This window comes from Carassius gibelio, chromosome A13 (assembly GCF_023724105.1).
Source record: "Carassius gibelio isolate Cgi1373 ecotype wild population from Czech Republic chromosome A13, carGib1.2-hapl.c, whole genome shotgun sequence".
Taxonomy (NCBI): domain Eukaryota; kingdom Metazoa; phylum Chordata; class Actinopteri; order Cypriniformes; family Cyprinidae; genus Carassius; species Carassius gibelio.
The window spans coordinates 19905822-19933607 of record NC_068383.1 but is presented as its reverse complement, the minus strand read 5'-3'; the positions used below and the strand labels follow the sequence as shown (position 1 = coordinate 19933607).

Genomic DNA, 27786 nt, shown 5'->3' with positions numbered 1-27786 from the left:
TACTCTCCCATCTCACACTGGGCCACCTTCATGATTTTTTTTTTTAGAAAATCATGTGCAAAGCTAATCTGATGTAGATTTTTGCATTTATGAGCGTACATTTTAAATGTTCTAAATCTAAGTTGTTATGAAAACTATTTATACCCACTCCCAACCATAAATAAAGTGCCTAAAACATCCAAATGTGTTTTTGTTTTGTTTTTCGGCAAACAGATGACACTGCTTTATTTTGTTAAAACTATTAACTATATTAGTATGTAACAAAATCAATTAGTTGTGAAAATAAATGTCATTGATAAATAAAACTAATTGAAAATAGCCGCACAATCAATTATTATTATTCTGAGCACGAGAAGTGTCTGTCTTAAAGGGAACATTGGATTAAAAATGTACTTTTACATGGTGTTTGAACTTAAATGTCTTAGCAATGTGTAGACACAACCACCCTACAATGATAAAAATCCATTCACTATTTTTTTTTTAAATGTCCAAAAACCTCAGATCTTCTGAGCAGAACGACATCATATTACACAGGCCCCGCTCAAGGCAACTGATCGGCTGTTCCTTATTAGCATATCTCCGCCCTCAGCCAGGTTGATATTTTCTCCGCGCTCCAAACAGCTGTAGTGACATCTCTTAAGTAATGCAGGGGATTTGTAGTGGGATGTAAAAGTAGACCATGAGAGTCTTCATTTTCTCCCGACATCAGAGCCACTGAGGACGCAGTGATTTATTTGTTATTTTTGTTGGTAATGCGCCAGCGAATGCACCTAAAATCATAGTGTCTGCGCAAATCATTTTACTCCTGACCGCTTTTTGAATGATGAACAATTCAAGACAGGTTTTGCTAAAAGAAAAAAAAAAAACATTTAAAGATGATCAGTACCCACTTGTTATGATCCAGCTGCACCTCCAGGAGTAAGTCTCACACTTTATATTTTTATGATTATTTGCAAATCGCCTTTCCTCTTCCACAGAAGCATCTTTCCTCTGGCATCAATGTGGTGAAGAGGATACAAGGCCAGTTGAGAATTGTTTTGTGATAGAAACCCAGGATGTGTGATTGGGCTTAATGGCAGGAAGCTCTCTCCTCAGGGGAAAGCAGTTGTAAATCCCTTCCAGTGAACCTCTCACTATTCACTAGGTTAGGTCATCTCATCTCTATGACATTGACACCAAGACAATAACCCTGCCTTTAAACCTTAGCATTAGAGGTTAATGATAATAATTTGGATATGCATCGCAATATAGTGCAATGTCAGCATGAGGCAAATATCAATTCTGCTCTAGTGACCTATTACTGTTGGTATGACTAGTCAACTAGCCTACCATTGTGAACCATCCCTGATGCTGAATTCAGTGAGGTTGTAACTTCAAACCTAAGTGACTTCCCTGTAGAAGCATTAAATCACACTGATATTGAGAACACTCTGCTTTCTATTTGTTTGCAATCTCAGATGACATTACCAAGGACATGAGTAGCAGACCCTCATGTTTTCTTTCCACTCCTTTCACTTGAAGGGGAAGGAGAATTTATTTGCCCCATGTGCCATGGTAAGTAAACATATTTGCATTTGTGTCTGTCTGCTCTGACTTATGACTCCACTCTTTTTCTATGCACATTCTTAAAGATCATCTAGCTATGATATACATCCACATATCAAATGGCAGAAGAGTCCATAGGGCCTCAATGGAGCAGCATATTCCCACGTGCCCTGGGAGAAAGACTCCAGCACACAGGCGCAGCTGTGATCCAGAGACAGATCACACTTGACCTTGAGCTATAGTTCACTTTACGTACATGTGTTAAGACTGAACCCGAAGACACCAATGGCCGGTTGCATTTAAACGTTCTTAAAAAGTTAGTCATCTATTTATCTTAAATAGTTGTTATAAAAAGTTGGTTACTGGACGGTAGGCTGGACTCCTTTGAATCTAAAAATTAAGACTTATTATCACCTGTTGGTCAAACTAGTTCTGGAGGGTCTCTCAAGCACTCAAGCAGAAATGACTTCAAATATGTAGGTAGATGTCAAGTATAGTTTCAAATATACATACAAATGGGAGACAAGAATTTGCAAAAACTGTACTCAAGACCTGTCAATGGCAAGTCAGATTTCTTAAGACACATTCAAAGGATTCCTTCACAGCCCTTTGTTCAGGAGATGAAGAGATTATGAAAAGCGCTTGAAAAGAACCAGCGATCAAAGTATCATGGAGATGTTTGCTACAAAACCCAGTCACCAGCCAATCATCGGACGGTGTGGTCTGACCTATTACAGGAGGAATTTCCTTAGCACCTGAAAGCCAAATGAGAGGAATACAGGGTAAGTGAGAGAGTTGTCAATCAAACAAAGCTCTGGTATTGGATCTACCGGGTGGCATCTTTAAACCTGTATTTGTATGATGTAGGAATAAAAATGAGAGGATTTAGTCTGTCGGCTTCCTCTGCAGACTTGTCAAAAACCTGACCTTTGACATGAAGGGAGGGGGAGGGCTGGAGGAGGATTCAAAGATTTAAAGGACTAAGGCTTGGGCTGACTAGTGTATAAAAAGTGAATACCATGAGCATGTGAGACATCTTCATTCAATGGGACGTTTCCTCCACACACCCACCGCTCCCTTTTTGCCTCAATGGTAGATATTCAATGTACAGCCAATACCAAAAATATCCCCAGAGAATTACTTGACTCCAGACTGAATCCTAGTTCTCAATTTGATGTTAAACAGACCATGTTTCTTAGCTAGAATATCTCCCTTACAAAACCAATGGATAACATCGAGCAGTTGTTCAACAAGCTAGATCTAAGATCTAAAGCTCATATCTCCAACACCAATGTGTTTGTGGATTTCAAAAAGGGAGAGAGTCTTAAAAAAATAAAAAAGGAGGCGGCAGCTACCATAATTTGTATTATTTTCTATTACAACATATAAACATTAAATTAAAAATATAAATGTGGCGAGTGGGGCGGGGCCGAGAGGCGTGGGAACGAGGAGTGAGGCCAGGTGTAGTGATTGGAGATGAGCTACACCTGAGCCCCACCGCTAGTATCGAGTCCCACGTAGGAGATGGAAGGATATAAAACTGGAGTGACGACCGTGAAGGACGAGAGAGGACCAGGCCTGGGATATTATTTTATGTTTTGGTTTTTATTTATGCGCACCAGTCGTCCGTGAGGGGCTGGTGCGCCGTTTTGTATTTACTTTTGAGTATTAAAATGATTTTTGATTGTGCGCCGGTTCCCGCCTCCTTCTTCCCGATGAATATGGAGATTTGTTTATTACAGTGGTGCCGAAGCCCGGGAGAAGGAGGGACGCGCTGCTGAAGATCCCTCGCAGCTGTGGTGAATCCGCGGTGCCCTCGAGCAGGCGAGGTATGTGCCGCCATGGACGCTCGAGGCGGTGGGCTGGAGCGAGTTGCCGGGGACGGGCGAGCTCGCTGCCGACCGCCCACGACAAGGAGGGGCGGCTGCCGTCCGTGAGGGAGCGGAGGAGTCGGCGCCGTTCGCCAGGGGGCCGGAGCCTGCCGCCTCCGTGACGGAATCCGGAGGGGCAGGGAACGGGGGACTCCTGCCGCTGCCCAAAATCGGAGGAGCCGTCGCCGTCCACCGGGCGGCGGAGGAGTGTCGTGCCGTCCGCCGAGGGCCGTCCAGTGCCACCGCCGGGCACCGCGGAGGAGATCACCCAGCTGGTGGAGGGCCGAGCAGCAGTGCGTCTGGGAACCGGATTTTTTTTTTTTTTTTTTTTTTTCCTCTCTCCCCTCTCTCGTCCCTGTCGCTCCTCCTTCCATCTCCTTTTCTCTCGCCTCGTCTGTCCTACCCCCAGGTTCCCGCAGGTCCCCGTGAGCGGTCTCCCCCGGAGGGAAGGGGGGGGGGGGGAGTAGAGCGCAGTCTCGGGAGTACCCCCCAGCCTGCGAGGGGCGATGGGGGTATGTGGCGAGTGGGGCGGGGCCGAGAGGCGTGGGAACGAGGAGTGAGGCCAGGTGTAGTGATTGGAGATGAGCTACACCTGAGCCCCACCGCTAGTATCGAGTCCCACGTAGGAGATGGAAGGATATAAAACTGGAGTGACGACCGTGAAGGACGAGAGAGGACCAGGCCTGGGACATTATTTTAATGTGTGTGCTTTTTATTTATGCGCACCAGTCTTCCGTGAGGGGCTGGTGCGCCGTTTTGTATTTACTTTTGAATATTAAAATGAGTTTTGATTGTGCGCCGGTTCCCGCCTCCTTCTTCCCGATGAATATGGAGATTTGTTTATTACAATAAACATTTAGGCTTATTTGCAAATGCTGTCAGTCAAAATATTTTCTGTACGACTTTTTCAACATTGGCCAAAAACCTGAGATAATTTTTAAAAAACGTATTTTCCACCGGATAGTGGAAAGTCATACAGGTCATTCAATTAATTTTTTTTTTTTTTAAGCAACCTGTCCCTCTAAAATCAATCTGTGTAACTTTCACCAAAAATTAAGGCAGAAAATGCAGAAGTCTGCAGATTCAGCCTTGGTCTGCATAGCTCACTCCATGAGTCTTGTGCAAATAAAAACTGATAAAACAGATCACTGCTCTCACCACCTTCATGCTTGAGATTTAGGGATGTAAATTATCGATTAATTCCATAATCGATTGTCGTTTAAATTAACAATCAATTCATTGATTAATCGTTACCCATAATGCTGCAAAATGCATCTATTGCAGGCAGCAGTCACTGGCATGACAAAATGTGCAAAAGCTACATACACACACAAAACGCTTTCTCACTTGAATTAATGGGGTTTTAGTCTAAATAAAATGCTAGTAGCAGGATTAATAAAATGAATAGATGTGATTATGATCATTTGATAAAATGAAGAGAGCGTGCGATATGTTTGAGATCAGTTTACTTTGTTGACTGTTTTCTGGCATTCGCAATGTATTTGAATGTTAAACTATTATTTATAATGTAAACTACTTACACATTCGCACATAGACAGAAAAGATTATCCTCTTCATATAAGCAAAAACGTCCTTGGAACAGCAGAGAGGACCGGTATACTGGTCTATTTAAACTGACCAGTGTAACCTTTTAAATGTTTAGTTGAACGTATTTTATTTTGATAATGAACAGACTGCAATGTAAGTTTGAAATCGCTAGAATATACGTGTGCTCCAGGCTCCGGCATGATCGGAAAAGCTAAAAAAAAACAAAAAAAAAAACTTTTTCGCAGGATTAGGAAAATGTTAGATCGTGACCATGCCTCTGGATGCCGTTCGAGATATAGCCTTCATTTATGTGGCTTTGTTCTGGTTTGCCCGTTTCTTTTCCTAAATCTTCACAGTCTAACGCTCTAATTTCGCAGGTTTATTTTATTATCTTTCACTTTTAAATCGCATCCCTTACTGTGTGTGGTAAACATGGGAAGGGAAAGGAAAGATTTCATGAATTAATCATTTGTTTCATTTATTAATTTGTTCCCTTATTTCAGATAAATCATGCGTTATTTAGGGAACAAAATTTATGAAACATGGACAATTGCCAAAAAATTAATAAGTTGTAGGAATGAATAGTCTATCTGTACTGTGTTCCGCAGCCCTGCAGAGCGCAGTTATCTGATGAAATGACTTAGTTACTACATTTCTCTTGCTTTTCATGTTGAATAACTTTTGTGTTGTTTTTATTTTAATGTACTTTTAAAGTTTAAATCACATTAAAAGCTTAATTAGTACACTTAATGAGTATTAAAAGCTTAATTACTGAATTAATGATGATGCAATCATATATAGTCACCGTCACTCACAGCCGCTCAGACGTGTTTTACACACGAGCCGCACGCAGCCCATTAAATCAGTTAACCGACCATCGCCTTAATCGATCTATCTTGTATCGACAATTAACCGATAATCAATTAATCGTTTGCATTTCTATTGAGATTCCAAGACAAGAGACAAATAGAAAAAAAATATATATAAAAAAATATATATATCTCAAAATGTAACCTATGATCCTGTTGAAATTTCATATTATCTGCTACTTCAACCAATAAGTAAAGAATTTTGCCAACATGCAATTCCAATTTGTTAGGGGAAAAACTTTACAATATGCAAATCTGCATCCAAATATGTGGGGGGGAATTCATTTTTAGCACATTTTAGCAAAAGCCCACTCGCTGCTTGAATCAGGTTTAGTGCACGTGTAGGTGAGGTAGCATGAGTGCCAACACGTTTCTGACGTACTACATTCAGGAAACTCTTTGTTTCATAAATACAAAAATGTTCTTATTTGAGAAAAGAACACTTCTTTTGTGGAATGGGAGAGAACACTTCCTTTCCCAGAACAATCTATCTCTTGGGTTGACAAGCCTCCCTGCTATATTTACCCAATCTAAACTGCAGATGATATACTTCCAGCTGCACTTTGCTGCCATACGGCACATGTGCCTGCCAATCAAATGAATGGTGCAGTGGAAGGAGAATGAAACCTTTATCAACCCAGTGAAAGTGGCTAGTAAACCTTTGGAGCTAATCCACATTTCCTTCAGCGGAATCTTTTGTTGTTAGTTAAGATAAAATGGCCACAACGTCAATGGAATTACCAGGCTTTCATAAAGAAGACAGCTGGGCTACAAAAGTCCACTCAACACCATTTAAGAAATACACATATACATTTAATACACAGTACCGTGAGCCAAAACACTGGCAATACGATATGAACCCAATTCAACTTATTTCATCATTCTTGAAAAGGCATTAAGCAGTATTTGTGTTTTACTTACTAAGCTCTTACATTTTTAGATCCATTATTAAGAAGCAAGTAGTAAAACAAGGCAATCAGTAAGGTAAAGCAGGGCTCAACGCTAAGGATTTTTTTCTACTGGCTCGGTCAGGTTCAAATTATTACTTACCCTGACAAAATATTCACTGGCCACTGGAAAATTTGATGCATGTTATCTTGTATTCTAATTAAAACAAATTCAATTTTACAATTCTCGATTTCAATTTTGATACAACAGCAAAAACTACTAACCTGACAAATATAAAGTTCAATCATTATTAAAGACAAGAGAACAGTCAGTAAATGAGAAAAAATTACAAGCAATAGTACAACTGAACATTCAGAACAAAGATACATATGAAATTACGCTTTAGTTTTTTTTGTTTGTATGTGTTCAGTTACAGAAGCTGAAAAATCACATTTAAAATAAAATGTACATATTCTTCACTGTGTTGCACCTTGATTTTCATAGCCATTTGAAATCAGTGGTAACCTAACCACTGCATTTTAATCATGAATCGATAAATAATAATAATGTATACACATTAGTAGCATGTGCAAAGTTTAATTTAAATAAGACTGTATAATTTAAAAATCTGAAGCAAAAACAGAATGTTCTGACTTTAGCTTTGTGAAATTATCGAACATGAAACTAAAACAGCAGACGGGCTTAATGAGATGCAGATTCACTCTCTGCCAGCAGGGGGCACTTACTGAACAGCAGCATTTACTGGTTACTGATGTAAACAAAGCAGCGCTGTGCATATTAGCACTACTTTAAATGCATTATACCGAGCCAAGATGAAAAGAAAACACCATGTAAACTTTTCTGAAAACAGTCAGTTCCCCTCAGAAACACATCCATATAAAATTCAATATTCCTAGATTTCACACATCATGAACAGAGCTGCTCAGCCTACTACAGTCGCCCGCCTGTTAATGGCCGTTTACATAATAAATATAATAACTTAATATTTCCACACAAATTAAATTTTGAAAAAATGTATCTAAATTAATCATTGTTAAAGCTACAAAGTTACTCACCAAGATGGGAATTTTTAATTGTATTTTTGTATGTATTTGTCCGTTCAAACGCAAGAAAGATGCCGAATAAATCTCAAAAATGGGAGCTCGAGCATCAGAGACACAGATGTCGGTGTGTGCGCTGCTTTTACAAAACACAGCAGGCAAGTACTGAATGGAGTTTCTTTTTTGCATCTTGCAAGAATGCTTTTAGAATTGTTTGTTCTTTTAATTAGCAAAGCTTAAAAACAGAAATGATAAACTTTTTTATGACGAGGCAGCAGTGGCCCAATCAGGCATGTGACAAATCTGACAACTGTCCCAAGCGTCTTTAACGCTGGCCCCGGGCCACCGGTCAGTCCTTGTTGTCATGTCCTGTAAAGTCTGTAAATCAAATAAATGTATTTGATACTTTCAGAAATAAATTTAGTCATTATTTTGCATCCTACACTATCATTCAAAAGTTTGGAGGCAAAATTGTATATATATATATATATATATATATATATATATATATATATATATATATATATATATATATATATTATATATTTATTATATATATATATATATATATATATATTTATTTATTGCTAAAAAATATAACTTGTATTCAGCAAACTTACCAAAAGTTACTGTAAATATATTTATGACGTTACAAAAGATATTAATTTCAAATACATGCTGTTGAACTTCCTATTCACAAACTGTTTTCAACATTAAAAATAATAATAATAAAAGTTTCTTGAGCAGGAAATTATCATCTTAGTATGATTTCTGAAGGATCATGTGACAATGAAAACTGAGTGATGATCCTAAAAATTCAACAGTGCATCACAGGAATAAATTACAATTTAAGATCAATTAAAATGGGGTAAAATTATTTAAATTGTATTAATATTTGAAAATGTTGCTGTTTTTTTATACAAAGAAAATGCAGCCTCTATAAGAAGAAATAAATCTTACTGACCTCAAACTTTGAAATGATAGTGGCTTGGAAAACAATCATCATCTATGCAAGAATATGAAGTAGGTGAATGAAAGTCAACACTTTCTCAACAGAACTAACAAGGCCTTTGCTGCGGGTCAGAGGGGGAGTTTGGCAAATTTCTCCCTGTGTCCAAACACAGCCGCTCCTGTCCATCTCTGAGCAGCACTATTCTCCGGAGAGAGGACTCCCTGTCCAGGACTTCCATTACAGAGGCATGACGACATGCAGACAGAGTAGAGAGCTGCTGCACATCTCATCAGCTCACACCCCTCCATTAATACACAATGAAACTCACTATGATGAATCAGGCTGGCATGCTTAGCAAGACTTTCAGCTACCAAAGGGAAGTCATGTTAGTCGAGATTGTTTGTGCCCCTCTTACCCAAAAGAGGGCTTGTTTTAATCAGCCATCACACTCATTCAACACTCTACGGACACCTCATTTATTATACACGTTATTATCGCATTAACGCATTAATTGATTAATGCCGGCAATTATTTTATCACGTGTTTACATAGTTTATTATGAAAGTCGGTTGCTCAATAACTCTGAATACATATGGGCATACATACAAATCATGGTGGAGGGGATTCTCCTAATCAAATTATTTAGGCTAAGCATCAACATTCACAAACCACTGTCCATCGTTATTTTGAACAGAAAAGAATGCAACCATCTGGTAATCTGCATTGGCTCGACAGCATCGTCAAATCTTTATTTGTTGAAATCAAAACAGCAATGATAATTGAGCGCCAGTCAATGAGACTGTCGTTTGCGCATTATCTCTGCCTCCTACCGGATTTTCATTCAAGATCAGTTAGAAAATTATAATAAAACCCCTTTACATTAAAAAGCAACACAGCTAGAAACAATTTTCATTTATTTCTGAGCAAAGGAACAATTGCATATAAACACAGCCTAACATTTACCACAGCTGTTCATTACGAGGCATTTGTATGACTAGATGAACAAACAGATGTAGTTTCAAAGGGACCCCAAACATCATGAGGTACCATAAGAGCCCCGAAGTAATACACTGAGAAAGATAATATTGACCGATTTGAAAAGGCCATCCCTTTCCTCAGAGGAAATTTAGCATACACCTGATTAAATATGCTTTCGTTCTGTAGCAGGAAAGAAGCACTTTTGTCGGTTTAGTTTGATCCCCCTGATCTGCTTCATTGCAGTCCCGAATAAAGAAAAATAATAAATAGTGCTTGCGCAAAATGAAAACAAAACCTAAATGTGTTGATTTTATCAACCAAATCTGTATTATCTAGACTGATGGGTAAAAGGATATTTCCAACAGCTACTATTAGATATTTTGTGGCTAGATAAATGGACTACAAAATGACAGAAAACTGTCCAAACACCTTGTTCAATAACTTAGTAATCCATCTACAACAATCCTGAATTTGATCATGTCTAACCTTTTATGTTATTGAGGGTCTCTTTCAACTGGCTGAAGCTGTTGAGAAGGGGGTCCTGTTCTTCATCCTGTTAAAGAACGAGAAAATCATTTTATCATTCGATGGCATGTTATGATTTATCTAGAATTAGATCATAGATTACCTTTGCCATCATCTAACAATCACTTAAAGTGATTTTTTTACAATGTTGTGATGCCTAAATTCACTTTTAGCATTTAAAAATGACATTTTTTATGTTTTATTTTTACTTATTTTATACAAAATGGTATAGAGTTTAAATATAAGCCATAACATGAAAACATTTATCGGCTTATCAATTTTAGTTAGAATCATATTAATATCAATGCATTCCCAATTTAAATATTAAAGAACTATGAGAAACATACGGTCATAAAGTGGCCAGTATAGTCATGGAGTATAGTCATAACGTGAACCTACATTTGAGACAACTAATATATATTTATAATAAAACTAAACTTACCAAAGGAGTATGGGTACTCCATCTAGAATTCCTCTTGATAGCAGCAACAACAACGGAAATCTCCCCTTGAACGATGTATATATTCTTGTCCACCATAGTGAATCTAAGATTTAATTAGAAATATGCAATTACACACAATTACAAACTAAACATCAAACATATATAGTTTTTCTGATAGCAAGAGATACACATGAACATTATGTAGAATGATCCTAGTCAGACCTCTCAGTTAGACCACAGGTTATAGAGAAGAGCTTAAAGCTGGAGATGATCTCTGTGCAGAGCATCAGATAATCAGGAGCTCAGACTTCATTATTCAAGATAGTGCCTTGTGGGGGCAAGTTGTTTTTTAAAGACGTGTTGATGCAAGGATAATGTTAGAAATACAGATGATGCATAAAACTGCGAGGCCCTGTATGACAAGAAAATGTATGTATACACATAGCAACTTCAGAAAGTAAACTCGACACATAAAATCTATTTGTTTTTGAATACAGACATAGATTTGGCTCATGTTCTGGAAAAGTGGAACTCCAACCCGATCCAATGGTATTATGAGATCCACAATGACAACTAGATATAACAGTCACAGTGTTAAATATAATATGTGAACAAACCTGCATTTCAAAAAGTCATAAACTACCAATACATTCTGTGATTGTCAAAGGTCTACAACTTTACATACTGCATCCACTATGACAATGGCTATTTTACATCAGCATTCAAGAAAGCTAGATCCTGATGTATGCTGTTAAGCTACAGAACTACCAAATGAAAGAATTCACCTTAAATAACTAATGTACATTTAGAAAGAACCATAGGTCTTTGAAGGCTTTACAGGGTTAAAGGGTTAGTTCATCCAAAAATAAAAATGATGTCATTAATAACTCACCCTCATGTCATTCCAAACCAGTAAGACCTTCATTCATCTTCAGAGAACAGATATTTTAGATTTAGTCCGAGAGCTTTCTGTCCCTCCATTGAAGCTGTGTGTACGGTCTACTGTCCATGTCCAGAAAGTTAAGAAAAACATCAAAGTACTCCATGTGACATCAGAGGGTCAGTTATAACAAAAACAAAAATTACGACTTTATTCAGCATTTTATGTCTTCTCTTCTGGGTCTGTTGTGAGTGCGTTCACGACGCTGCTGATGTGTTTTCTGGTGCGCCCAATAACAAAGACAACACGTCAGCAGCGTAATTTGATGATGTTTTTATTACCTTTATGGACATGGACAGTATACCGTACATACATTTTCAATGGAGGGACAGAAAGCTCTCGGACTAAATCTAAAATATTATTATTTAGAGCCATTAATGACATAATTTTCATTTTTGGGTGAACTGACCCTTTAAGTGTATTTCAGTGCCTACATACAGCATCCCCTGCTAGTTTGGCTGAAAAGTACACTCTATAGTCAAACATCTGTGCATAAACATCTAATGAAGCACTGTTTGCTCTACTGCGATCAGATATTGCAGTGATAATGGCCACGTACTAACAACCAGCATCATGATGCTACAGATCACTTCTTCATGACAAACTCAGACACCCTGCTACAGATCCTTCATCTCCAGCAGCATCCTATCATCACAAACAACAAAGTCTTTCTCAATGTATGATGTACGCAGGTTGATTAACGTTAGTGTGTTTTGATTATGGCTTAACTGATCAGTAGGCCAATAAGCTTAGCAAAACTGTTCGCAATGCTTGTCAAAGATCAAATAACATGTAAAGCGACCTGCAAATCACAATGTGAACTGTCTCCCACGTATCTTCAACTTTGAGATGCGACTGAGAATGTGGAAACTAAACCGACTTGTGAGTAAACAACAAGCTGATGAAACCAGCTAACGTTAACCAAACTGTCAACAATCTAGCAAGCGGTTTGTCATACTGACTACAGCTGTTAACCAGCTCAAATAAACGTGTTAAATGTGTGATTATAAGAGCTCGTTCCTTCCTCTGTGTGTTTTCGTCTGACAAAACAGAAGAAAAAAAAACATGAAAACACTTCTGTTGACTCGAAGGCGGCGGATCCAAAATGGCGATCAGATTCATTTCCACTCATTTGTCTAACTAGTTCAGAAGCGTTCGTACAGATAACTTCGTTGAATAAAGGCTTACATTTTAGACAGTTCCGCGTAGTGTTGTCATGCCCTGCTGATTCTCTGTAATAGCACTAGAAAGATATTCTGTCACCGGTAGGAAATCTCTTCCACAGGCAAACTTTACTGACGTGGAAATGGTGCAGGCGCACACTATCATGATATTTCCTGTCAACTGACAGCTGTTTTCAGCCAATTATCTTTTAAGTCTGAAATCTTACTTCCCGTGTTTTTAAAACCTTACTTCCCGTTAATTTTAAACAATGGCACATAATTGGCATACTTTTTTAATGGTCAGTTTTACATACTGTAAAGCCAATTAGAATGTTTACAAATGACGTAACATTTATATTCTCCTGTTAGCGGTCAAAGTAGGGCGGGACTTCGTTGACGTCACATCCAAACAGGGTTGGTTGAATTTCACAGACTGAAGCGTTCAGAATTCAAACGCGCGCGCACTCATGTTTCTCCTGTCTGTCAAAGAACAGTAACTCCAATAATGCGGGTTCATTAATAAGAAAGTTTTCAAAAGATCTACCGAATGATGTTGCAGTTCATAGAAGAGTCTGACAGAAATGAACAAAACACCAGTAACGACATTTCTGTCAATACTGCAAACCAATTAAAACGATATTTGAAGGACAGTATTGTTTGCCTTCAAGTGGTGCAAGACATCCATCCATAATATATGGCTACACAGTCGTGTTGTGCATCAAATAGACAACAGTGGCCATGCATAAACTACTTAGACTAGTCTTAGAAGTTAGTCATCCCATTTTGACTTCTTTTTAATTTAATAAATTTAATTAAGTAGGCTACATTTGATAAATGAAAATGAAAAGTAACTCGTGAGGCAATTACAGTATGTGTCGATTCATTCTAGAATGTAAAACCCTCTGAAACTCCACAATTGCTTCAAACTAGCCTACAATTGGCTTAGGTTTTTATTATTATTATTAGGCTATTTATGTATTCATTTAGGCTATTCATTTGCATAGGTTATTTAAAGTGCACAAATACTGCATATTGCTATTAACGATTCTCTCTTAAATAAAGGTCGCAAAAGGGGGGTTTCTCAGCGATGCCCGCACAGAACACAATTTCAGTGAATATATCTTAATAAAATAAACATTTTTCTTATGCAAAGAACATTGTGATAAACTGAAGAAGCTTTTTCCATTATAAAGAACTCTGAAAGTTTCCATATTCATGGATGCAAATAAAGAACCTTTAGCCTACTTTAAGTGTTGAGCATACAAAACATAAAATTTGCTAAGCAGAGAGGAATAGTCATATATACCACGTACCACGATAAATATATAAATGTTCATGGTTTAAATAAGTGTTGTTGGTTTTTTTTTTTTTTTTTTTTTTGGAGAAGCAGTGCAATAGATCTCATGTGATTGACCGAAACCTTGATTTACTGTATGTTTAGTCAGCGCATGTGTGAGAAAGACCGAGAGAGAGAGAGAGAGAGAGAGAGAGAGAGAGAGAGAGAAGGGGTGGGCATTCCTCTCTGCCTCGGACCTGTCGCACGAGATGTTTAGCATGAAGTCAGTCCCCCTCTGCACGGGGATCACTCTCAAACTTATGACAGACACCAGTAAGAGAGAGAGAGAAAGGGTAAAGAAACTGTCTCTTTTCGTTGGATCATCCTAAGGAACTTTCTACATGACTACTGCATCGTTTCACAGCTAACACGCGCTGTACGAAAAGTTGTGCATTTTTCGAGGATTACCTCCACTAGACCGGGATTCATGTGAGTAGCCTATGCATGATGGAAATCACTGTGGTGTTGATGATGTGTGCTCTCATGCAATGAAGAAGCTGTGGGGATGTTGTCTTCCTCAGTCTCACAACAACAGGCTACACCTGAATCCAGATGTGTCTGATCGCGGCGCACGCAGACTATCGCTCGTGAAGATCGCTTTTGACCGGTGTCCTGACTGCGGAGTAACCTTTATCAGTTTATGTGCTGATGATGACCGGCTGCATGTAGGGTTACAGGGTTACAGGTTAGCCTGCTTCAACTTAAAAAAATGCAATAGGCTATCTTGAACTTAAGGTTATGAAAATCAGCTATTAAATGCATTAAATTTAGGATTAAATATATAGGCTATTTAATCTATTCAGCCTATTAGAGTAGCCTGTTTAAAATAGGCCTATATGGATTAGGTGATCAGAAGCAATTGTTCAACTTGATAACACTGATACATTAAGAAAATCGGAGAAAGGATGTTTCCAAATTATGTCTGCATTATTTCAGGATCATTTTGACTTAAACCATGTTTTAATCTTTTTAACCTGGGTATCTAAATTTAAACGCTATTAAGTCAAACGCTGCCTTGTGAAGGCTTTAATAATGTTTTTTTTTAAATTAGCTGTAGGCCTATGTTAAACTAAAAGCTTAGGCTACATTGATTTTGTTAAAGTTAAGTTTTAGCCAGTTTGTGTCTTCAGCTAAATTTGTTGAATAGTCGGCGGTTTAAACTTTTGTTACGCCTCGTTTTAACATAAACACAACTGTCTCATACTGGATTACAAAAACAACAATAGTAAAATAAAACGTATGTCTAAATATCTCTGAATTTCTCTTTCTGTATCGCTGCATAGACCATCACGGTATTTCGGGACTGACTGTTTCGGCAAAAGGGAAAATATTAATGCAATAGGTATATATAGTCTAAATGGATAGGTGGCAGGTGCTCCGAAGCCATGAGACACCAGAGAGAGAACCAGACTGAAAACAGTTATTTTGTAAACGAATTTTTTTTTTCGCTTAATTCGCTTAATAAAATTAGAATAAAGGAAAAATGGCACGCAGCGATTTAGGCTATACAGTAGCCTATTCATCTAATGTTTGGTGGCATTTCTGTTCGTCAAAATTGTTAAAAAATAAAATAAAATAGCCTACTCCGGAAAACGAACCTGTTTATTTAAATTTACATGCGGCCATTCTTGTTTTTTTCTTTTTTCTTGTTTTTTTTTTTTCATGTCCTAGCTGTTTTTTTATTTCAGTGTTTAAATTGTAGCTATTTTGTGTATGATGAATGATTTTTTGTCAACATATTATTTATTTTTTTATATTTATTTAGCCTAGCTATTTATTTTTATTACAAACGGTAAATAGCTATCGTTAAAATAAAATGCTCAAATGTCAGCCATAAAAATAAAATATCTCTTTTTTTTTTCTTTTTTTTCATTCATTTTCATTCATTTCATTCATTTATGTGTGCTTAAAACAGAGAACAGTGCGTGACGCTCTTGTGTTTGGTCAAGTCTTCTAATGTTCCCTTTAATAAACACAGTAGCTTATGCTTCAGCCTGCAGTCATATGGTCATATCTAAAATTATTCAAAAATATGTAAAAAAAAAATAAATAAATAAATAGGTTATATCTCAAGATTTAGCATTTGTTGGTGTGATGTTTCCACATTTCAAAACATCTAGTTTGTTTTGTATCTCAGTCGAACGTGACTAGTGTTCGCGCGTATACTGTGTAATGGAATAAGCATGACCGATCTTAATAGATGAGCATCTCCATGTCCACGAATATTCGGAGCTGTGCGTGCAGGAAAAGCCTCGCTTTGACATACGCAAATGCAAATGGGTGTTAGGAGGGGAGAAATTAACATCTACAAACACTGGGTAGAAATTCCATCTGCCGCCGGCTCGAGTGGGCCCTTAATAAATTCTCAGACAGCAAAGTGACACACATCTTAATCAACTCTTAATCCAAGGAATTAATTCTAAACGCGTTTATGAATAATTCCTGAGATAATGCAGCAGCCCTTGGAAATGTATGCTGTCTGCCTCGGTCGAACCAACAGATGGATCCAGCAATCTTCTGAAAAACGAGAGGATTTTACCTCTATTAGGCTATCTCTTCTCTTATATTGGCTATATATATTTTAATGAGATCGATGTCGTGTACATAAACTTTTCCTCACCGACATGCATTCCCTGAGCCATAAGAATATATCAAAAGCAGCTTAAATCTCCTTTCTCCAGATGGCATTAACACATGATGTGTGCCACCGAGGACAGACTTTAAGTTTGAGCCAAACTTCCTTTCACAGAAAATTTAGAAGAAGAAAAAAATCAACAATTAAAATAAAAATAAAAACAGCTTAAAATTATCAATAACATTATAAATCATAAATGATTATTAATTTTATTGCTATAAGTATAGTAGTATTATTTTAACCTTTTACCTATTTGAAAATAAACCCTTTGGATATTCATGGACAATTGGTTATAATTCATAGAGATAAACCAAGGTCTGAAAAACCTGGTCACTTTCCTTATTGGTCTCTCCATGTTTTACATATAAGAAATCTATTAGTGCATCTGTGGCATTTGCACTGAGTCTTTGATCACTGGCCTTGTTGGCTCACAATCCTTAGAGGACCCTTGATAGAGTTTGAAATGTAATAATGTCACAAGTCTTGGCAGGGGCCAATTGTGCATTCACAACTTGCTTAGGATGAAATAACCAGCTTACGTCACTTATAACTCTGGCCAAAAGACACAGCATCTGAGCAGCCTGCCTGACAGATCACCATTAATCAAAGTCACTTTGGGTACGTGTTGAAGTATATAGGCCACAGTCCTGATTGTAATTCTGTATTCTCATGGTAGCCTCCCCACAGGCCAGCTGTACTTAAAAGGCAAGTTACCTCAATTGTTTATTAGATTAAAAAGAAAAGTGATTGATAATAAGGTCTTGTGCTACAACTACTCTTGTAGGATTTAGAATGTATAAAAAAATCATATTTTTGTGATATTGATTGTCGTGTATATAAACTGTTTTATATATAAACTGCATGTGTATATTAACTAATGGCATTTATTAGGCCTAATTACACCAGACATCATATAAATCTTTAAAGTCTGTGAAGTCAAATGGCATGCCCTCTTGTGCATACTGAAACAAATCCTAATTTAACAGGACACCCTGCTTTGGTAAAGCACATATTTGTTATCCAAATGTTTTATTTTAATCATTCATTATAGGCCTAAGTGTTTTCAGCACATCACTCAACATGTCTGAAGTATGATGAACACACTTTCTCTTCTATTTAAATGATTGTAATTATTTTTGCATTTTTTTTATATTTTATTCGACAACATACCTACTAAACGTATTCCATCATATTTTTAACCATATGCAATATAATTTCAATGTTTATTATCTGGTAACAAAAGTTAAAATGGGATTTGGGTGCTCTGAAAAAGACTAGTAAACAGTGTAGAAAGTGTTCTAAATCAGTGATATAACAGTCTATTTATCACCACTGATCATCTCTACATGGGCCTGTCACTTCTGTGATCACTATGGCACTTGTTTGTTATTGAAATCTGCTTTCTTCTAATGGATGCAGGACTCCATTAGTATCTTTTATTGATTTTACAGGCACTTTTTAAGAAAGAAAGAAAGAAGCAGTGAAGGACTCTGGAATTCTATTTAGGCTTTCATAATGATGAATTTAGATTTTAATATTTAGATATTAATATTTTCACTATTTTCAATAATATTCAACTAACTAATGAAATTAGGATGTGGATATATGGCCAGGTGTTTGTATTGAGACACTGCTGTTGAATACAGTATGATCAAATAATGTTGTGGAAAGTGGTCATAAAGGTGGAGTAATGTCTGATTTCGATAATGTCTGTCAAGCCTAAAGGGGCAGAACTGGTCAAAACTTTCCTCATTATACACAACCCATAACTAGGCCTATCTAGCAGAATCAATCCGGAAATGTCGCTAAACATTACATAGCGCAAACAAATAAATTACACGTTATTTTATCTGGAAGCGATTAAACATTTATTATTCTAATATTATTGTGCTCATCAAATGAAAGGCCCACGCGCTTTGTGGTTTGTAAATCATTTTTAACCAATAGGCTAGGCTACTTTTATTTTCTCGTTTATAATAAATTCTAATTGAATGTTTTTATTGACCTTTAATCTCTGTCAAAGCAAATGCACTTGTCCAATGCGCTCGCTTATTTACGATCGTTTTGGGCCTAGCCCTATTGAAATAACGATGCTTTTGATGCTTTTTGATTAACTGGCTAAACTAAAAGGCATCGTAAATATGTTTGTGTAACCTTTAACTGATAGACAGGATAAGAAAATGCATGTCTCCATGAGATGGAATTACGTTTCAGGTGATGATAGTTGGAAAATTGTATTAAGAGTGTATTTTGTGCATGCGTGTAATGATAAATAATTTTTGTAAAAAATAATAATAATAATAATTTAAGTGAATTAAAGGCTATTTTATAAAATACCAGTCTATTATTTACGCCTTTAACAATTTACCAATCCTTCAAAAGAAAGCGAATAAAAAGAGGAAATCACACGTGTTCGGTTCCCTCTCCTCGGCGCGCGAGCTTCGGTGGCGTTTTCTGAATTCTGATCAGCTTTCGCTCTTCATCCAGTCACATCACAGATCTCAAGACGCAGCGAGAGAGTGATTGTGTTTCTAAATCTCTAGGGTGTAACATAAATAAACGAGCTGTTGTTTTAGGCTCTGTTACGAGGCTGTTCGGTTCGCGTAATTCTGATCCTTGATTGCTCGGTGTCTAAAGTCCAAAACTACTTCAGACAGTTGTAAATGGATGAACCCTACCTGACTGACATTTTGGAGATTTGCAACACAAACGCCTTAATTAGGCTAATAGCCTATATCTCATTTGATTTGATGAAACATGCAAATAATTCGTATTGCCTAATCGGTTTATCTTTGCCTCTCTCTAGCTGTTCTGATTTATTCTAGTCGTCGGTTTATCAAGGTTTCATTTGTCTTAGGTTCGTGTTTTAGGTTTAACTCTGTTTTCATAATATATCTCGCTTGTACCATTTTTGCGCAGGAAAATCTAAATTACCAGTATTTAAATCATTAATAATAATAATAATAATAATAATAATAATAATACTATAATAATAATAATATAATAATAATGATAGTAATTATCGAAAGTTTATTGACAAATATAAGGACATCCAGAATGTGAAAATATTTTTATCACACAACCTTAGCCTGTAACATCTTCGTTTAGCTGTATCCATTCAACCTGCTCTATTCTATTAAATGGGTTCAAATGAGTTTCCAATTATTTATTTCTCATCTTAAATTAAATCCAAGGTTGTGGAAACACTGTAATGCACTTATCAATTGACTCAAACATTAGCAAAATAGCAAGTAGTCTACTTTTTGTGTTTAGAGTGTCGTCCTCTTTTTTGATATTCCCAATCCACATTGACCAGTCGTGAAATATTATATCCTGTACCCTATATCTGGTAAAATTAAATCTGAAATCTGATTACAAAAATATATATATATATATTTTTTTAATCCATAAATGTTTAGATCAAAAGTGTTTGTCTTTTATTGAGTTGCGTCATTGCGCCTCAGCAAACAGTGCAGTCTCATGAGGCTCTTCGCTTTATCTCTAGACTGAGCTTGTGTATGCATATCATCTTTCACGTAAACAGCCTATGGCTATTTGTTGTTCGCAGAGCCTGGCGGTCGAGGTGATGGAGTTTAACCTCCTCGCGGACAGTGAGGCCCGTAGCCCGGCGCTGTCTCTGTCTGACTCCGGGACTCCTCAGCACGAGCCGGGATGCAAAGGCCAAGACAACAGTGGTCAGTTCATGTTCATGTTTATGTCTAATTAAGTTAACACACAAAAATTCAAAAATACGCATTCACGTATTCGAGAGTGTTTGTTTAAAATGAAGCCGCTTCTGTGTCTATATCAGAATTTACTATTTGTAAAATAGCAAAACCTCATATTTTTTGTTTTGTATCTAGTGCACATCCAGCCATTCGAGTCAACTGCATGACTGAATGCTATTGTGAGCACATCCTGTTGGGTATTTTATGGCACATTGTGTTCTTCTCCAGGTCTAATTCGTTTTCAAGTTCAAGTGGGCTTGTAATAACAGCACCACTTTGGTTGTATCGTTTTGAATAATCTTGGCTGATTTGAATCCAGGCCTAGTTTTTACAGATGTTGGACAGTCTTTTCTATGTACACAGTGATGACAGTCGTGATTTGAAGAAGATCCCGACTACCAGTCACGTGCCGACGGGACGGTGCATAAATTATTCATTTCTGTGCCTCAAATTTGGTATCCAAATGACTCCTTCAGTAGGCCTGAGTAAACCTAAACACCTGTGAAAAGAGCAATGATCTAAAGAAGATCCGCACGAGAAACTGCAAGACAGAGGATTATGTAATCCTACACAAACTAAGACAAAGAGTCTATTTATCGACTTAAATCACTGCTTATTTAGCTATGGTAAACTGCATAACCTAACGCGTTGCAAATTGACAGCGTTTCACCGAGCAGGTCGATGCAAAAATAAGGTTGATTGTTAAAATACATTATAATAATATGCAAAGCGATTTTAGTGTCTTTTTTTAATAACGTTGGACCTTAGGCTATATTGTAAAGGAGGTCTATAATAGGCTACTGAAAAATACCAGCATGTGTCTTGTCGGACCGCATTTTATGTTTGATCGCATTCAGCCTATCATAAATTGATATTGCCCTGAGTCCCTGACCTAAATAAGTATAGAACTGGTTGCTTTGTGACGATTATATTTTTTTGAAACGTAGCCTGTCACAAAGAGCGGGTGCGCTAATAAAAAATAAAAAAAATCTCCCACTATTGATCAACTCAGTTAAAATTATTATATTAAGATGTTAAATTATGATCATACATTAGATCCACCCTTAATTGATATATAGACTACGTTGCGGGTATATTAAGGAATATTTTACTCTGTCAGAATTAGACTACGACATTTCTAAAAAAAAAAAAAAAATTATATAGCCTACCTATAAAACTATATACCTATATGTAGTAAAAGAGATGTTAAATCTTCATTATAGGGTATCTTTACACTACTTTTAATAGCATGAAATGGTATCATCATCATAATTTTTTATAATTAAACGTGTTTGTTTTAAAATATGTCCACAATCAAGAATCTCCCGTCACTCTGAACACCAGAGATAAAATAAATATGCTATAACTAGGGCTAGTCTATATTTTAATATGATACGAAATTTAATTTTGGTCGACATTTTGAACGAATAGTAAACACGTTTATTTTCAGTCAACGGCGTCTATAGATCGAAATCTACTCTCTTTCATGTACAAAAATATTTCGCTACCATATTTTCAGATTAAAAATAAAACGAACTACAGAGGAACAATATATCAATTAATTCATAGCGTTGTACGTAGGCCTGATACATCAAAGAGACTGAAGAAATACAGCAGTGTTGAAAGTCCTGTGTTCCTCCCATTAGTTTATACGACCGACCACTGATGCAAACCCACAATGTTGTTGATTTCTCAGCAGTTTCTCCTTTTCATTTAATTAAACTCTAATTCAATTTAACTTGAAATGTTATGACCTTGTGACTTTGAATATTTTACTATTTTTATTATTATTATTGCACCTTCTGATTAATAGAGTTAAAGGGTCTCTGTCCACTGAGAGATGGCAGCATGATGTTTTGTTGGTTTTCCCAGAAGCCCCGTGGAGTCCTGGAAAGCTTGCTGATTAGTTCGAACTGCTCCTAGAGAGTTAAGCTCTTGCCAAACAGCCCCAAACCTGCCCTGTCACTAATGGCTGATCCCAGGATTATGTTGCCAGCTAATTTAGCGCTTTCTGTGGGGTATTGAATTTGCAGAGCTATACACCACAGTGGGACGATTTTCATCACACTGGGCCCTGCAGTTTTTCTTATTTTGTTTTCAAGCCAATTTTTTTTTTCCTTTTTGTATTTACCACATGTATTTATCCAAAGCTTATATTATTTTGTAATCTATTGTAGTATTTTGTGATTGTGTATTTATTGTATATTGTGGGATTTAACTGTATCTGTACACACTTAAAAAAGTTGTAATTTTTTTGGTCAACAATGTCATATAAAAAATATTTTTGGGTCCCCGTCTCTAAAGAACATTTCAGTGTGAAGAGCATTTTATAATCTAAAGAAATGTTTTACCACTATAGAACTTTTTGTACAATGAAAGGTTTCATGGATGTTCAAAGTAGATGTAAAACATAGATATTTTTTGAGAGTGTATCTATCAAGTAATGCATTTTCCTGTGACCCATACAGACACGGAGAAGTCCCATCAGAACCACACAGATGAGTCAAACCCGGAGGATGGCTCTTTAAAGAAAAAACAGCGCAGACAAAGGACACACTTTACCAGCCAGCAGCTCCAGGAACTTGAAGCCACCTTTCAGAGAAACCGCTATCCTGACATGAGCACGCGAGAGGAGATCGCTGTGTGGACAAACCTCACAGAAGCAAGAGTACGGGTGCGTCTCCCTGCCAAACTAAACCACTGCATAGCTACGGCACATTGTGTTTCAGCAAAATCTTCAGACGTTATAACCAAAACCGAAGTCGAATTTAATTTAAAAAGATAAGATGTAAACTATGCTATCACTATGGTGCATTTGGATACTGTAATGAAATGAAAGGACGTTCTTTTGAACCAAGGGACATAAATTATAGATTTTCAGGAACACTTAAACACAAGAGATCAGTTTTGGTATTGGCTGTGGCTTTGTTTTCTGTTTCCAGAAAGCTTCTGTAGGATTGGTGAGATTTGTGAAGTAACATGACCAATAGTTTGCTTAGAAATACTGTACCTTGAAAAGTTTTGTGACCTTCTGTTCCAACAAAAAGCAGAAGTTTGATGGGTGAATCTCCCAAAGAGAGCAGGTGGGCTCCCGTTCTGATGGATGACGATACAGTCATTAGCTCCTTAGATGGCGTGCATCTAATGGATCGAATTCATGTTGGCCAGAGAAAAGGTCACATTGCACACAGTCTTGGTTGTTATTTTGAAAGAACAACAGAGGTAGAGATACCTCTTTCCTAATGTCTATCAGTGGCCTCCTGAACCGTGCATGTATTTCAGTAATCCCAGTTTAGCCTTATGCCACATATTCCGCATGCTTCTGCTGTCATATTGATTTATGCAATTGATAGAGTATTTGCTTCTAAAAAACACACAAACCCTAAATCATGGCCCTGACCTGATGCCAGCACAGTGGACCACACATGACTGAGCAGGCTTCTTCTCAATTTGATGCTGGATTTTACATTTATTACATCAATATTGAGAGAAAGCATGTGCCATGTGCTTAACCATTTTCCTTGTGATTTTTCTTTGGGAAAACAAAAGCTTGAATTGGAAAGTTATCTGAAATTTGAAGATGGCGGTGAGATCCAGAGTTATGCTATAGAAGAACCATTTTGGTTTCCCAGTATAATCTTTCATTGAACAGTTCTTAACTATTTTGTTTTAGTGTGAAAATTTTAATAATCTAAAGAACCCTTTTGCCCTTAAAAAAACAAAACAACTTTATGTATTTGAAAGTTTCCATGGATGTTAAAGGTTCTTCATGGAACCACAGATGCCAGTTAAGAACCTTTATTTTAATGAGTCTACATTCAAGCCATTTCATATATCATGAAATTCCCATATGCCAAAATATGCAGAATGAGCACATCGACCTTTGAACTATATTTGATATTGAGTTATTTTGGAAGGCTTTAAACACCATTGTCAAAATGTCAGTAGGACATGGAGGGTATATTCCCTCTCTCCTAATATAAACTGGTATCGTTTACAGTATGCTGGATAAAGATGGCATTATATATTCCCATAAAACTGAATCACAAGTGTAGATTATTTGTGAAATATGTGGAGACAGTGATCCTTTTCAGAAGTAACTTTGAGTCATAATACCCACGATTATGTCTTTATCGTATTTCTTTAGATGTTACCAACATTAAAAATAATGTAATGAGTTGTAGAGTTATGATGAAGGCATTTTTTGTGCCGCTGTCATATTATGAATGTTACTTTTAAAGGAATTCATTCAGATACTGGATATAAAAGGACGGTTTTTATACTGCTAAAACCTTATAATTAAAAAAAGCTCTTAATTTCTTATTTTCCTTTCCAGCTTGTTTTTCTTTAATAAGTGCAGTCTGCAAACCCTTTCAGAAGGAAAGATCGACAAGAAAACAGCTTTATAATTTCTAAAAGAGAGCTAAATTAAATATATTCATTTCAATTTTCACATTAAAACTCCACCCGGTATCCCCTAAACTTAAGATGACTAAATGTGAGAGAAGCACTTTAATGACATTTCTCACTGGGCAAACTCATAATAAGTGAATAAATAAGTTTAATAAATGAAGCACTTCAGTTATGCCTGCTGCAACTTTACTTGTTCAAATCTCATGATTAAAAAAAAAATCAAAATATGAAAGTTCTGTCTCTTATATTTAATATTAAGAGCACATGTTAGAGTGATAAATAAAATGGTGTTCAAATGTACGGTTTTGCCCTGAATTGCACTGATGTAAATCTCCAGTTGATCTGACTGTAGTAAATGTACTTCCATCATAAGCCCTGTTTTAATCTCTTTCCTCGTTGTCTTTCAAACAGGTGTGGTTTAAAAACCGGCGCGCCAAATGGAGAAAGCGAGAAAGGAACCAGCAAACCGAGCTGTGCAAGAATGGCTTCGGCGCCCAGTTCAACGGACTCATGCAGCCGTACGACGACATGTACTCGGGCTACTCCTACAACAACTGGGCCACTAAGAGTTTTGCTAGCAGCCCGCTGTCAGCCAAAAGCTTTCCTTTCTTTAACTCCATGAATGTAAGCCCACTGTCCTCCCAGCCAATGTTCTCCTCGCCCAGCTCCATCCCTTCCATGAACATGGCCTCCTCCATGGTGCCCTCTGCGATGGCAGGGGTGCCGGGCTCAGGCCTCAATAACTTGGGAAACCTGAACAACCTGAACAGCCCCACCCTCAACTCTGTGGCGGTGTCAGCAGCTGCCTGCCCTTATGCCACCACGGCTAGTTCGTACATGTACAAAGACACCTGTAACTCCAGTCTGGCCAGCCTGCGGCTCAAGGCCAAACAGCACGCCAACTTTGCTTACCCGGCCGTGCAGAACCCTGTGTCCAACTTAAGCCCCTGCCAGTATGCTGTGGACCGGCCAGTATGAAGTCCTAACGTCTAGCACTCCAAAAATACCAACCCGAATTTCAAGCTCTTGTCAAGCCAACCCCACATCTGACTCCGAGGCATCATCACCCTGCAATGAACTTGTTATGGTTTCTGAAAGGACAAAATAGGAATAAGCTCCATGAGGAAAGGAGCCTCACAATGGACCAGGACTCATGCGATAACATGTCGTGACTTTGTCGCTGAACCGACCAACTGCTTATTATCAAGCTTTTGTCCACTGCATGATTAGAGTGAAGTACAAAAGAGGACCTAAAGACTTCCACTACACTCAGGGGAAGACCTTGCCAAGCCTAACGACTACCTGTTTTCATCATCAGTACAGAAAAGAGGGTGTACATAATGGACTCTGTATTGTATGTGATATAAAATATCTCGGACATGTAGTATTTTAATGATGAGAGGAGCATGTTCCTCACAAGCGGATGTACCTCCTTGAGGAATTTTAATCTTTGTTGTGAATTCCATTCACTTAAGGTCAGAGGTCAAGGGTCAAAGGTTGTTGTAAGATGACAAGACGAAACCTAGCAGTGAGTAGTTTCAGATGAAAAGGAAAATAAGTACAGAAGAAGAAAAGCTCTGAAAATGTAAAAAAAAAAAAAAAAGATTTTACTAAAAAGCCATTGAGTAAATAGATTTGTGTGGTGTTCTAAAAAAAGGGAGTCTCTGACTGTAATATAATGTATGTAAGAGTGCAGTTGTTATAAAACAAGCTTTTTCTGGTGTTGCCCGCTTTGTCTCATTAAACCTAAAATAAATGATTATTTGTTTTAATGAATAACCCATGCTTTGAAAGAAAATACCCCTCACGACACTGGTCTGGTCAAAAACACAATGTCCTTGTGACATAGCAACGCGACCTCAGATCCATAGCAACATTAAACAACAGAAGTGACGGCGCGGGAGGCAGAGAGATATAGATGTTCTCATTGGCCTGTCACTGATCTGTTTGACCTACATCAAGTGGCGCTCACTATCCTGTAATGGGGGGATTCTTGGTGCGGTGCCTCGTACTTCCGAGGGAATGCCGCCAAGATTATGTAAGTGTATAAGAGAGGCATCCCCCCAGAGAGACGCAACGTGGGAGCATGCTCAGGTTTACAGCTATAGCAGCCTTATAGTTCCCACTGCACCTCAGCCAAGACAACAGACAAATGCTGTTATTCAGCATTCAAGAAAATTTGATATAATTTCTATCATGACCAAATTAATCAACAGCAATAAAAAAGTTTGTGCCTCTTGAATACAAATAATTTTATATATATATATATATATATATATATATATATATATATATATATATATATATATATATATATATATATATATAAAATAAGTGAAATCTGTTGTCCATTTAAATACTTGTTCCATATATATTATCTTGTTCTTACAATATTATATATTTGGAGTGAAAATACATAACAACAAAAAAATGCATTCTCCTTCCTAAAGGAAAATATAAATTTGTGTGTGTATGTTTTAAAACACACGCACACGCACACACACACACACACGCACACGCAAACACACGCACAGACAAGCACTTTGAGAACAACATATTTATTATTATCACTCTTGTTACTACGTTTTTTTATATCTAAATAGATTACTATAAATGTAAATAATACATACTAATACTATTACTACTAGTAGTAGTACTACTAATAATAATTACATCAACAATTAATATATTCTCTTTTTCTGTCATATTTTCCTTCACCTGCAGCATATGAAACCTGGGGAAAAAATAGATATTGCACAAAATGAAAGAGCACTTCTATGAGAAAACTAATAAATTGCATATCTAAAAAAAAGTTTTACAATAAAACATGTTCTTTTTTTAGAGTGACTTAAATAAATACATTCATTTTCATAAAATAAAATATTCACTTGA

General features: G+C 37.0%; 2 protein-coding genes across 5 annotated transcripts in view; one reads left to right on the top strand and one right to left on the bottom strand.

The window, feature by feature from the left end:
* The window catches only part of LOC128026440 (Golgi-specific brefeldin A-resistance guanine nucleotide exchange factor 1), an 80630-nt gene extending 67606 nt beyond the window's left edge, over positions 1-13024 (bottom strand). The window contains exons 1-3 of one of the 4 annotated variants that reach the window (XM_052613601.1): positions 12808-13024; positions 10680-10782; positions 10199-10265 (exon numbers count right to left, since the gene is read on the bottom strand). In XM_052613601.1, coding sequence (XP_052469561.1) covers positions 10199-10265; positions 10680-10775 — 163 coding nt within the window. In that variant the 5' untranslated portion in view covers positions 10776-10782; positions 12808-13024. Of the gene's footprint in view, positions 1-10198; positions 10266-10679; positions 10783-10901; positions 11550-12807 lie in introns of those variants that run through there. The other 3 variants (XM_052613599.1, XM_052613600.1, XM_052613598.1) reach the window with 3 other exon arrangements.
* Positions 13025-14340: 1316 nt separating this feature from the next.
* On the top strand, positions 14341-26619 carry LOC128026644 (pituitary homeobox 3-like). The gene is made up of 4 exons (XM_052613895.1): positions 14341-14547; positions 20322-20448; positions 22950-23155; positions 25306-26619. The coding sequence occupies exons 2-4, from the start codon at positions 20340-20342 to the stop codon at positions 25870-25872; spliced, it is 882 nt and encodes a 293-aa protein (XP_052469855.1). The 5' UTR covers positions 14341-14547; positions 20322-20339; the 3' UTR covers positions 25873-26619.
* Positions 26620-27786: the final 1167 nt, after the last annotated feature.

Coding starts and splice junctions, on each gene's coding strand:
- LOC128026644 (XM_052613895.1), top strand. CDS start 20,340: ATGGAGTTTAACCTCCTCGCGGACAGTGAGGCCCGTAGCCCGGCGCTG. Junction 20,449..22,949: donor CAAAGGCCAAGACAACAGTG/GTCAGTTCATGT, acceptor TGACCCATACAG/ACACGGAGAAGTCCCATCAG. Junction 23,156..25,305: donor TCACAGAAGCAAGAGTACGG/GTGCGTCTCCCT, acceptor TCTTTCAAACAG/GTGTGGTTTAAAAACCGGCG.